This window comes from Cervus canadensis, chromosome 2, assembly GCF_019320065.1.
Source record: "Cervus canadensis isolate Bull #8, Minnesota chromosome 2, ASM1932006v1, whole genome shotgun sequence".
Classification (NCBI taxonomy): Eukaryota; Metazoa; Chordata; class Mammalia; order Artiodactyla; family Cervidae; genus Cervus; species Cervus canadensis.
The window spans coordinates 54,498,666-54,510,849 of NC_057387.1; the positions used below are offsets into that span (position 1 = coordinate 54,498,666).

The 12,184-nt window shown below is 37.0% G+C and overlaps 1 protein-coding gene across 2 annotated transcripts in view; it reads right to left on the bottom strand.

Moving 5' to 3' along the window:
• CLCA2 (chloride channel accessory 2) overlaps positions 1-11,913 on the bottom strand; it is a 39,903-nt gene extending 27,990 nt beyond the window's left edge. Inside the window, exons 1-6 of one of the 2 annotated variants that reach the window (XM_043460774.1) lie at positions 11,489-11,908; positions 10,459-10,596; positions 6,881-7,031; positions 4,129-4,237; positions 2,716-2,875; positions 452-679 (exon numbers count right to left, since the gene is read on the bottom strand). In XM_043460774.1, coding sequence (XP_043316709.1) covers positions 452-679; positions 2,716-2,875; positions 4,129-4,237; positions 6,881-7,031; positions 10,459-10,596; positions 11,489-11,674 — 972 coding nt within the window. In that variant the 5' untranslated portion in view covers positions 11,675-11,908. Of the gene's footprint in view, positions 1-451; positions 680-2,715; positions 2,876-4,128; positions 4,238-6,880; positions 7,032-10,458; positions 10,597-11,488 lie in introns of both variants that reach the window. The other variant, XM_043460775.1, reaches the window with a different exon arrangement.
• Between the last annotated feature and the right edge of the window lie 271 nt (positions 11,914-12,184).

Sequence of the window (12,184 nt, forward strand, 5' to 3'; positions counted from 1 at the left end):
TGGGTTTCTGGAAGGCTGCTTTTAGAGGTGACTGAGATGATTCTCTGTACACAATGACATAGAAAATATACATGTAGTGGATATGCACATTTAACTGCAAACTCAGTCTATTGCCTCAGGAAGGGTGTTTACCAGTGAGTGGAATGTGGTCAGAAAGGAGCCTTCAGTTACATGTCAGAGTTTTGTAGAGGGTTTTTGTTGGAAAAGATTGCAATTATTAGCAAAAATAGGGGTTGGAAATTACTTGTGCATTTTTTTTATCTGCATTATCTCAATTTCTGGGCCACATTCTGAATCTGTTTCTCTCATCTGCAAGAAGAGATGATGCCCATAAATATTCCAAACATTTGCCCTCACCTTTCCCTGCCCTTATCCTCTGAAAAGAAAAGAAATTAAAAACTGATAGAGAAAAGGGATGAATGGTTGATAACCATTTTGGTTCAGATGTTACCTCTGCCATCTTGCTGGACACATCCAGCACTAGACAAACCACTCTGTCACCAGCCTGTACAAGAGAGAAAGTGGGAGGTGGTGGGAGCTCAGTCCCGCTCATGGGAAGACTGTTACTAAAGTCATCAGAGTCTGTGATTACATCCCAGACACTTCTGAGGCTGCACATTTGGTTCTGTGGATTTGGAGCTTCTTGGTTGTGGGTACTTGCATTACAGAATTCAACCACCTAGAAAAAGAACAAAATAAAAGTACTTATAAAATAAAAATACTCCTCTCATACTAGACATACTTCTCATTCTCAGACAACTAAAGGTAAAAGGAAAAGTGAGCTGAAACACGAGAAATCAGAAGTGCTACAGAAATGTCCATCTTTACTTCAAGAATACCATTTCAAAAATGAACCTTGACACCTTTTGCTTCAAACACTGGCAACCTTGTGGTATTGTGGTCAATCTCTGTTAAATTTTACTTGCCCTTAGATAACAGAGAGAGTAGACCATGTATAAATAACTTAGTCTTTAAAAAAATAAAACCCGATTCTCATTCCTTAGCATGATAATGTGTTAAAGAAAACACCCCAGGAGATGTTATCTTGGGTCAGCTATTCCTTGAAATCATATTTAATAACCACTGCATCTCTATCTATTGATCAGTCAACATATATTAAGGTAGTTCAAATACTGATCTATGTAAGAATAGGATAAGGAGAAAAGCAACTGAAATCTATTTCCTGATCTTCCCCTCATTTGGAGATATGGCCATAACTCATATAAAAATACTAAACCTATGGCAGCACCCCTTTTAAAGGCATGATTTACATTCCAAAGTAATGTGTTATCTACTTCCCAGTGGCTATATTCCTATGAAGAATAGAAGCTTCCTGCTAATAGAGCCATGGAAGCTTAGAGCTAAAATTAGAAATCTTATAGACTCTCTAATCTTGAGTCTAACTTCTTAGAAAATAAGCTGAAGTTTCAAAAAGTTAACAATTGCGTAAAGACATGAGTTTCTTAGTAGGATGGGAAGACAAGATAGAACTGGTTTATTGTTGTTTGTTTTTAACTCTTTATATTTCATGACTATGGTTAGGAGATGGTGAAAATTTTTGATGATATTAATGAGTAGGGCTTTCAATGATCACAAAGAGAGTACTAGCCACAAAAAATGTGGATTAAATAACAAGGAATTAGCTTGGCTTCAGATATTGAAACTGTAAATTAAAACTATAATGAATTGGATAAGAAATATGAGAAGTCTGTCTTAAAGTTACAGAATGACTCTTAGCCTTGACTAAAATTGGGACTGAAGGGGAAAAAAAACTATCTAAAAAAATGAATGTGTCAATCCAAGGAACATTGGGTCAGCCACAGAGACAGAAAACTTCACTGGAACACTGACCGTGGTGTTCCTGGCCTGTTGGAAAGGAAGTGACCCACAGAGATGATGAAGTTGGGAAAATGTATCAGGTTATGAAGGCTGATGGAACTAAATCTCTGACTCTCCTATCTATCTCCCTCCTTTCTGATTTTACACTCTTAAAGTCAAAGCAGGACTCTGGGTAGACTTTGGCTGTTCCATGATGCTTCCTTCAAATAGAAAATGAATTGACTAGAAGATGCAAGTGTCAGATCTCCATGACAGAGTACTCTTTTTAAATAATAATATTAAAAATGTGTTCTGGATTCCTACACAAATTTCTTGTCAGTTGGTGGGGAATAATGACAAGATTGAGTTTTTGAATCTGTAAGGCTAAGGGTTAGTTGACTTCCCTTGGTAACAACAGACTTTTCTTTTTAAGTTCTAGAATATGCAAAATGAGGGAAAGAGAATTTGGGAATTTCATATAAATAAAAATGGTTTTCTACCTCAAATGTGAGAAATATAATCATAAATTACATCTCTGTCATTAACCCCTGGTATACTTTCCCATAAAAGGATACAGGAGAACCGCTATACAAGAAATTTTTTGAAGACTCCAGGATTCTCCTTGTTAAACCATCTTCCCCGGAGAGCAAATAATCACTTTTATAAAGGAATCAGTTTTTACTGATCACCTTGGACTGTGTGTGTGGCGGGGGGAGGGGGATGCTGAGGTATTTTTTTTAATCTGTAAAGTAAAAACTGGATTAACTCTAAGGTTCCCCAAGATTTTAAATGTAGTGAATCTTAATTGCTTTTTTGTTTCAATACTTAAAACATATCAGTCTATCTTGGGGAAAGGTGGGGTCTTGTAGAAGTTTGTTATTCTAAGATTATACTTACAGAAGATAAACTTTGCATGAACATTATCGATGAAGTTGCATTTTGGGTGCTATTGTATATAAACATGCATCCTTCTTGGAAAATCTTGCTAATAATACAGTTTTCCTGGGGGCAGGGACCTTTCTCACACACAAAAATGCCTGCGATGTCAGATGAACACCTAAAATAGTAAGAGAAATTGGTTTGTTTTATAAAAACTTATGTTTCCTTTTCACTGACTCATAAAATAATTTGTTTTAAGGATTGTAGATTGCTAGATACACATAAAACATTTTTAAAACTATTAAGAAAGGTCATTAATTTATAAATGCACTCCACTTTATTTTCAGGCATTTGATTTTGATGGGAAGCTCTGTTTTGCCAAGAGCTTTACCAGCTATACAAGGTCAAAGCAAAAGCAAGTAGGAAATCCCCATGAACTTTCGAAGGCCCTAGGAAAGCATGAGTGGTGATATCCTGAATCAGGACTTCTTTGAGCTCATTGTCATTGGACATCAGAGGAAGAAGAGGGTGAACATGTAATGATGATAAAGGATTCCTTCTTAATTTAACAGTCTCAATACTGTCAAAAGGATGAAAAACCTGTAACTTTCAGGAGAAGAATCAGTATCTACCAAAGTTACAACTAAAATTACCCTATGACCTGGTAATTGTTAGAAGCTGTTCAATAGATATACAGATCTGCCTGTATAAAATGGAAATAATATATATAATATATATATATCTATCATTACGACCTGTAGTAATAACAAATATTGTGAAGTGAAGTCGCTCAGTTGTGTCCAACTCTTTGTGACCCCACAGACAGTAACCTGCCAGGCTCCTCTGTCTATGGGATTTTCCAGGCAAGAATACTGGAATGGGTTGCCATTTCCTTCTCCAGAGGATCTTCCTGACCCAGTGATTGAACCCAGGTCTCCGGCATTGCAGGCAAACTCTTAACCATCTGAGTCACCAGGGAAGGTCATGTATGTGTATATATATATATATATACATATATATATCTCATTGCAACCTGTAGTAATGACAGACGTTGTAAACAACTCACTTGTTCAACAACAAGGGACGGGTTGAAAAATTATGGCATATCATACTTTGGAACACTATGCAATTAAAAGAAAAAAAAGTGAAGAAAAATATTTGTTAATATTTATTTCAATTTTCCTAAAAAACCACAAATAAGGTGGGTGACCTAGAGGGAATGAAAGAGGATAGGGTGAAGACAGTGGTGGCAGCATGATATATAAGAGTATAACTTTTTATATTGTTTTCAAATTCGACCACATAAATATTTACAAATTTTTAAAAATGCAATAAAATTTCAAAATTGTCAATTAAGTTTTACCTGCCATTATAAACTATTTTAGAATAAAAAATAAACAAGAAATTTTAAACATGTGAAAAACCACTAACCTTGTTACTTCAATTTGACTTTGCCCATTTATGTAGAAGGGTTTCTCATTGTTATATTCATCAAACACACCCCAACGGAAATGGGCCCATTCATGAACAAACACTCTGCCTGTGGAAGAGAGAATTTTTGTTTTGAGTTCCTAAAATTTCAGCAGTGGACCTTGCTAATCATTGATGATATAGCATCAGCTGACTATATATACTGATTCTGAATGGTTGAAGTGCAATTCTTCCTTCCACTTTCCTCTTCCCCACGCCATTCCCATCTCCTGCTTTATTCCCACCACCACAAAAAAGGGAGCATAAAAATACGTTTAGTGTTGTAAGTGTAAACCAGTGACTTACCTGTTGCACACCTGTTAGAAAGTAGTGAGGAATCCCATATCCTCTCATTTCCCTAATGAAGCTGCCTAACAGATTTCTATTTAGCTTCATACATGCCTCTAAGTTCAGGATTCTGGGAAAGGAAAAAAACCATATGGACTGAATGTTTTAACTCAATGGACTGAATTTTTATGTCCCTCCCAAATTCATATGTCAAAATCCTGACCCTAAATGTGAAAGTGTTATAAGGTAAAGCCTTTGGGAGTAATTATTAGATCATAAGGCTGGAGCCCTAATAAATGGGATGAGTGCTCTTATCAAAAGGCCCTAGAGAGCTCCCTTCTTCTTTCTGCCATGAGAGGACACAGGGAGCAGATGGCTGTCTGTGAACCAGGAAGTGGGCCATCATAGACACCAGTTCTGCTGGTGCCTTGACCTTGGACTTCCAGTCTCCAGAACTGTGAGAAATTTCTGCTGTGAGTAAGCTTCTCAGTCTGTGATATTTTGTTATAGCAACCAAAATGGACTAAGACACCAAACAAGCAAATAAAGCTTTCCTGTTTTTCAGTCTGTTTTATCCAGGCATGCCTGCTGCTTTTTTTCCTATAGATAATTCTGTCTGGAGTAAAAATTAAAACCTTGGGGCCAGGGAGGGAGGAAGGAGCCAAAAGAATCATAGAACCTCTTCACCAGGTTGGATGGTCCTTTCTCTTTCATTATATCCCTGATTCTCCATGTTTATCTCCAACTCTTACTCATGAAAATCCTCCTTGTTGGCATCAAGTCCTTTATAAGTTTCTCTCTACCTCTCTAAATCTTGCATTTCTTTAATGTTCAGCAAAAAACTGACTTCTCTAGAATTTTCCAGATTAACTCTCCTCCCAAAGTACACTTTCTTTACTGAATACTTTTAAGATCTGGGAAGGCAGGAAATGTTTGCTGAGTTGACTCGGGCTGTGATCTGTTGTGCAATTTTGGGACGTTGGGACAAAGGAAGGGAGGGGAACAGTCTAAGCTGAAAGTGTTAAGGAAAAGTTTCTGCCTACTCATGGAATTTAGAAGTGCTGGTGAAGTCATATATTTGTACAGAGATTATCAACACCTCATAGTTACCAGGAAAAAAGACCTTTTTTATAAAGTATTTTATAAAGTGTATTTTATGGGGTGCATGGCTCTACTTCCTGCTAGTTATACAGAGGATAATAAAATCTGTTTGGATTTAAATGGGGGTAAAAGTGAAAACAACATTTGAATGGCACTACTGTACATTAATCAAAGGCAAAAAATTAAGAATTGAAAAGTTAGCCCTCGACTTGCTGATTTTTTTCTCACCACAGTTTCTTTCTCAGATCTCATCTACTAAATGCTGGTCTCCAAACCTATGACACTGACTTCTCTGCACACTCCAGTCATCCTCCTCCAGCCACAGTCTAGGCCTTTCCAAGCACAGAACACTGTTCCTCACACTCAATCACCGAAATTCAGACTTGTGGATTTCCCCTTTAAACTGCTGTCTTTTATTTCTGACAAAAACGTAATATATTCCTTAATGCTGCTGCCCACACACACACCTGTTGCCTTTCACTCTGAAGCAGTTCTGATCTCTATTTAATATTTTTCCACTCTCTGGACTATCCTTACTTAGAGTTGTTTGGATTAAATAAAACAACATTTAAAAAGCAAATAGCCCAGCACTTGGCACAGAGAAAATTTTCTTGTTCTCATGGCTATCTTTCTTGTCCTCCCCATTTCACTGCTTCCAATCTTACTCAAGTCTCATGGCTTCATGCTTGGACTTCTAGTTATTCTCTCGATAATCCAATTTCTTCCTCATTGATCTGAGGAAGCCAGATTATCCATGCAGCCACATTCAGCTTCTGAAAAACCCTGCTTGGATGGTTTCATTGCTATGCTTGTAAACCTTCAGTGGTGATTCCTTAATCTGGGCATTTGAGGCTCTCCATTACCTACCCCGTGTGCATTTCAGCATTTTCTCCCCTTATCCACTGCCCATAATCTCTCTGCACCAGCAGTGGGGTCTACTGCTTCCTTCTCTCAAATATGCCCTGGGTTCTTCTGCTGCCACAGTTTTATTCATACTCTTCCCACTCTTCTCTCCCTTCTTTCCATTCATCAAAATGATATTCAACCTTGAAGATCCTCTTGTGAGAGGATCTCTAACTCAGATGCTCAAAATGCTTTCCCTCTTTGCTGAATTCTTAAAGTGCTCCCTGTCTGGGCCACTAATCTGGTGCTTAACCCTTTCTGGCTCACCTTGATTTTCATCATTTTTATGGGCATGTGGCCTATCTTCTCATCCAAATGTAAGCCCCGGACAGGTTTCAGGTTCTCTGAATCCCTTTCAGCACTGAGCACAATATTATAAACAGTGCTGTCCATTGTCTGTTTCTTGATTGACCACACTTACCTCGTGATCCATAGCCTGCTGTTAAGCCATCATTTAGTAGAAATTCAGATGTAAAATGAATATATTTTCCCTCTTTTCCACATCCTCTATATTGCAAGGTGTATGGATCATCACCATGTGCCCCATACCAGTCAGTTACTATGACATTTGCCTAGATTAAAAGAAATGCCTTGTAATACCATGTATCCTGACTGTGATATTGGTGACACAAATATCTACATTTGTTAAAACACATTGAACTGTACATTTAAGATATGTGCATTCTTTCTGTGTGGTTTATATCCCAATTTAAAAATGGATTTTTAAAAACATATGCCTTTAGATGGAGTTTAGAATGAATTCACAACTAAATGTCAACACAAATATCTGTCACTTTCAAAAATGTGTACATTTAAAAAACTTAACAGATTTCCATGGAACTTCATTACTGTCATTTGATGTACCCATTTTCCAGATTAAAATTTTCTCAGAAGTCAACACAGTAAAATTCTGACATTATATACACTGTAAAATGTAATTTAAATATTTAAAGAAATTTTAAGAGCATTTACACATCATTTAGAGCTGTACTGTGAAATGTTATAGCTTTTTGTGAACAACTTTCTGTAGGTTGATCCCTTGTCCTTTTATTCCCATAACCAATCAGAATAACAAAACAATTTTTCTGTTGAAGATATATTTCATATTATACCCTGACCATTTAAATTACTATTTATAAAACACATTATTTTAAGTTGAAAACTAAAATAAATATCTATTCAAATAACCATCTAGAGAACACAGTTTTATATACAACATTGTTCATTTTTAGGAAGAAAGATAATACATTGTCTCGAGACTTGCTCTTAGAAGTTGGAGACTTCTTCTTAGAAGTTGAGTATCTGGTTGATTTCTTTAAAGCTGATTTTGGAACAATAGATTTAATATAATCCTATAAGTGTATGGGCTTCCTTTGTGGCTCAGCTGGTAAAGAATCTGCCTGCAATGTGGGAAACCTGGGTTCAATCCCTGCATTGGGAAGATCCCCTGAAGAAGGGAACAGCTACCTACCAGTATTCTGGACAGGAGAATTCCATGGACTGTATAGTCCATGGGGTGGCAAAGAGTCAGACATGATTGAGTGGCTTTCACTTTCACAAATGTGTGTGTGTGTATATATATATATGTTTATATATATATGTAATGATCACTATAAAAGTACTACATGTGTACCGGTGTGTGTGTGTGTGTCTGTGTACACACCACTGAGGAATAATGGAAAGTAATGTTTTCATTTTCCATATTTCTACATTGCCTTTTTGCAATAAGCATGGATTATTTTCATAATAATTAACATTTATTTTTAGAAAGGTAAAAATTCAGGCCAAGGACTTTTCAAGGCAACACCTGTGGAAGAGCTACAGTCTTGCCCTAGAAGAGTCTTCACGAGGACAAAATCTCATTTCTATGTCTGGAAAGTTGTCCTGAAGCAACCAGGAAAGAGTGCTCTGCATGGGATGGAATGTTCAGGCTGTTTGGGGTTATATTCTACTTTATAGGTCTTAGTAAGGCAGTTTTTATCTGCTTTTCCTAACCCTCTCTCCACCCTCTGCTTCCTACCTACACTGGACTGTAGATTCACAAGGACAGGAACTATATTGCTTTTCCTGTGTCCTCTGTCACGCCTCGCATGGCTCCTGTATATAATGATTATTCACTAAATGCTTGCTTGATTAACATTATGAGATTAAAAGAATTGGTATCTAGCAGGTATATGATTCAGTGATTCTTCAATCTTTCTGTTCAGTCATCTTTGCTTTAGTTATTTATTTATCTTCTCCATTAGGATAAGAAGTACCACCTGATTTTGTTGTTGGTTAACGCCAATACTTTTTTGTTCCACTAAAGGCCAAAGTGATTAACAACATCTGTGTAAGATAACTGGTGACAGCATAGCTTAGAACAAAAAACATAGGTTTTGGAATCAAATAAGCATGGATTCAAAATTGCTCCTTAATTTACCAGCTGTTTGACTTGGGATAAAATCCTTACTATATTTGAGCCTCATTTTTGTAATTTTTGATAACAGCAACTAACAGCAACAATTTTAGGTGTGACTGAGGACTAAGCAATATATATATTAAGCAATTAAGCAGTTATATGGAATATGTAGGAATATATACTATATAATATAATGTGCCAAGAATATAATAATATAATGTTAATATTATAATAATTATATATATATGTAATGTCTGGCATTTGAAGTGAAGTGAAAGTCACTCAGTCATGTCTGACTGTTTGCGATCCCATGGAATATATAGTCCATGGAATTCTCCAGGCCAGAATACTGGAGTGGGTAGGTGCTCCCTTCTCCAGGGGATCTTCCCAACCCAGGGGTCGAACCCAGGTCTCCCGCATTGCAGGTGGATTCTTTACCAGCTGATACACAATAATATAATAATACATCAACAATATAATAATATTGTAATAATTATATGTATATGTGGAATGCCTGGCATTTAATTGAAGTTTGATAAACAGTATCTCTCTTCTTAGTTTATCCCAGTGCCTCTGTCTCTCTTTTCTCCATGTCCGAGCATCAAATGCTTTCATTTTGTTATAAATCAAATAGTTTTAAGAGCCCCTTTAACTTTTTTAGGACGCTGGAATGCCTATCAAGATTGCTATTAATATATCATTTGGTTACTGAGGCATAAACTTCAAAAAAGAGCTAAGAATTAAAACAGCCTTAGGAAAATTCATGCCAAGTGACACAAATAAGGAAAAGGGGAAATTACCATAATCCAGCCCTTCTATTTGAGCTGTCTTGAACCTGCGCCATTGCTGACGCCCTGAGCTGTGTCCTCAATGCCTCTGCTCCTGCCCCTTCTGGTAGCTGCTAGGACTCTTTTCACAGTAATCTCAAATAGTCATTTGCCAAATTTATTTAACATTTATTTGTAGCATGTTCCCAGTATGTGCTAGACATGGCCATGGATGTTTATAATTTTCAGCTATGAGAGTCCCTGAAGCTTAAATTCTTTTTTCTTTTTTTGGTTGGGAAAGAAAAGGTAGCCATGCCTCTTATGCTGCTTTCTTCCTTGCTTCTCTCAAAAACAGCGTCCTGGACTTGGGCTAATGTGAAATTCTATTAATTTGCACTCTGTGGGATAGGAAAGTCAAATTTTTATGTGTGAGTGGCTTAGGCTTCCATGTGGACATGCATGTTTATTGCCCCTGACAGGGTGGGAAATGAGGATAGTCATAATTGGAATCATTCCCTTTACATCTCATACTCAGAATAAAACTAGTTCTTGGTCCTTAACCAAGAATTTCAGAAAGGAAGGACCCTGTAAGTTAAAAAGTGAAAGAGATCATCTGCGAGGCTGCCTGGGCAATGGCATTTTGCTTATTTTTTACTTCACAATTTTCACTTATTACATGTATGCATTTTCATACATTTTGTGCATAACAATCTTTTCAATGATATTATTTGTGTATTAATATCAATGATTTATTATTGCCTAAAGTTTGAACATATTATATTGTATTTTCTTCTTCAGTTAAATTCATTTAACGAAATCCTGAATTCTTACCTTTTCGTATGATTCTTGTTTTACTTTGCTGTAATTACTAGCTTTCCATGTGGCAGGTATTAAAATCTTTACATTTCTGAAAAACACTCTTCTCTTGGTAGCATTGAATAGGTAAAAAGAAGCGTCGGTTATCATTTCCTATAACCAAATAAAAGAAACGTTTATATTATCACTGTGAATTCTTATTGTTTTGGTTTTCTAGTTATACTTAAATAAGTAGTAACAAAAATAATGAAAATATTTTGAAGGAACCCATTTCTTTTAGAGACAGCATTAGATTTGGGGAAAACTTAGAAGCAAAATAAATAAACTTCAAATGCTTATCTGAGAATTTAGGACACTGTGTGTCTCGGCTTGCCCATATAATTTTCCCAGTTTTGTAAAAGAAAAGCTTTCACAAAGCTTTCTAAGCTTTCACCAAACAAATCTTTTTCATGTCATACCTGTGGGCATGGCCAAGACCATACTTTATGACAATACTAATTTCATTAAAGCAATACCAAAGGGAGAATCAAGTAATGGAGGTGTGAGTCTACCTTACCATACTAAGGTGAAAATAGTCAAGTTACTTCACAGGACATTCAGGTGAAAAGAATGTTGCTTTTTGGCACTCCATCCAGACTCTCTTTCTGTCTGAGAATTCCCACCCTCAGGATGGAATTCAGCAACATGATTTTAATAAGTGCAATCATGAGTCTTCATCAGCCAAACATCTGGTCTTTGTTGCCACAATGGGTTATTTTTGGAGTTTCTGCCCCCAAAACAGTCAAGTCATTAAACACAAAAGCTAAAATTAGTAGTAACCAACAACAGATAAAAGGGGGCTAGGTAAACAGTATGTAGGCTGAGACTACACAGAAGTAGGTGAATGAATTGGCTTGGCTTTAATTATAATTGTTGTTGCTATCTTTGAGAAACACCCCTTTCTCTGCTGCTCAAATACAAACCAGGCAGGGTTGTTAATTCCGTAAAGAAGGCTACAGGTCTATATGAATAAGATGATGGTTTCAATTTCATATACGCCACTCACCTTAATGTTTGGGATAAGGTTCTGATCCTCGGATACCTGAGGATTGACTGCAATAAGTAATCCATCGTACCCATTGTCTCGAAGCTGCAGTCCGGCTCCCAGGAAGAGGAATTCTGGACTTAAGGCCACCAGGAGAGTCACAAATTTCAGGCTGCAAACAGGACCTTCACTGTCCCTGTGGGTCATGTTGAGAAAAACCTCCGATTCAGTCACACTGGTCCTGCCAGGTACATTGTGCCAAGTTGTTAATGGCGACGCAGATAATTTCTTCCCGAACTTGGAAGGGCTTAGAGTCTATGATGAAGGAGGTGCCTTCTTTGCAAAATCTGGGGTGGATCTAAATGAGACCTGTCTCTGCAAGTCGTTTTTCTCTAGGCGATACCACACTTGCCTGTTCTGTGGCTGGGCTTCCTCCTGAATCATGGTTGGGCAAGAAATCTTCCACTCCTTACTTATTTTATGTCTTCTCAAAAGGAATAGGAAAATAAGGCAAAAAGAGCTTCAAAGAGGGAGGGCTGGCTGGGCTGGGAATTAGAGAATCTGGGTTTTTCCATCCACTTTTACTAGACACACAGAGATCTGTTTTTCTCTCTTCATCTTTGAAAACCTCCTCCATCAGTCAGAGCAACTACTTCCCTATGGCTCTCAGGTAATTTTTTGTTTGATGGAAGATTCCTGTGTCTGCTGATTTTTAAG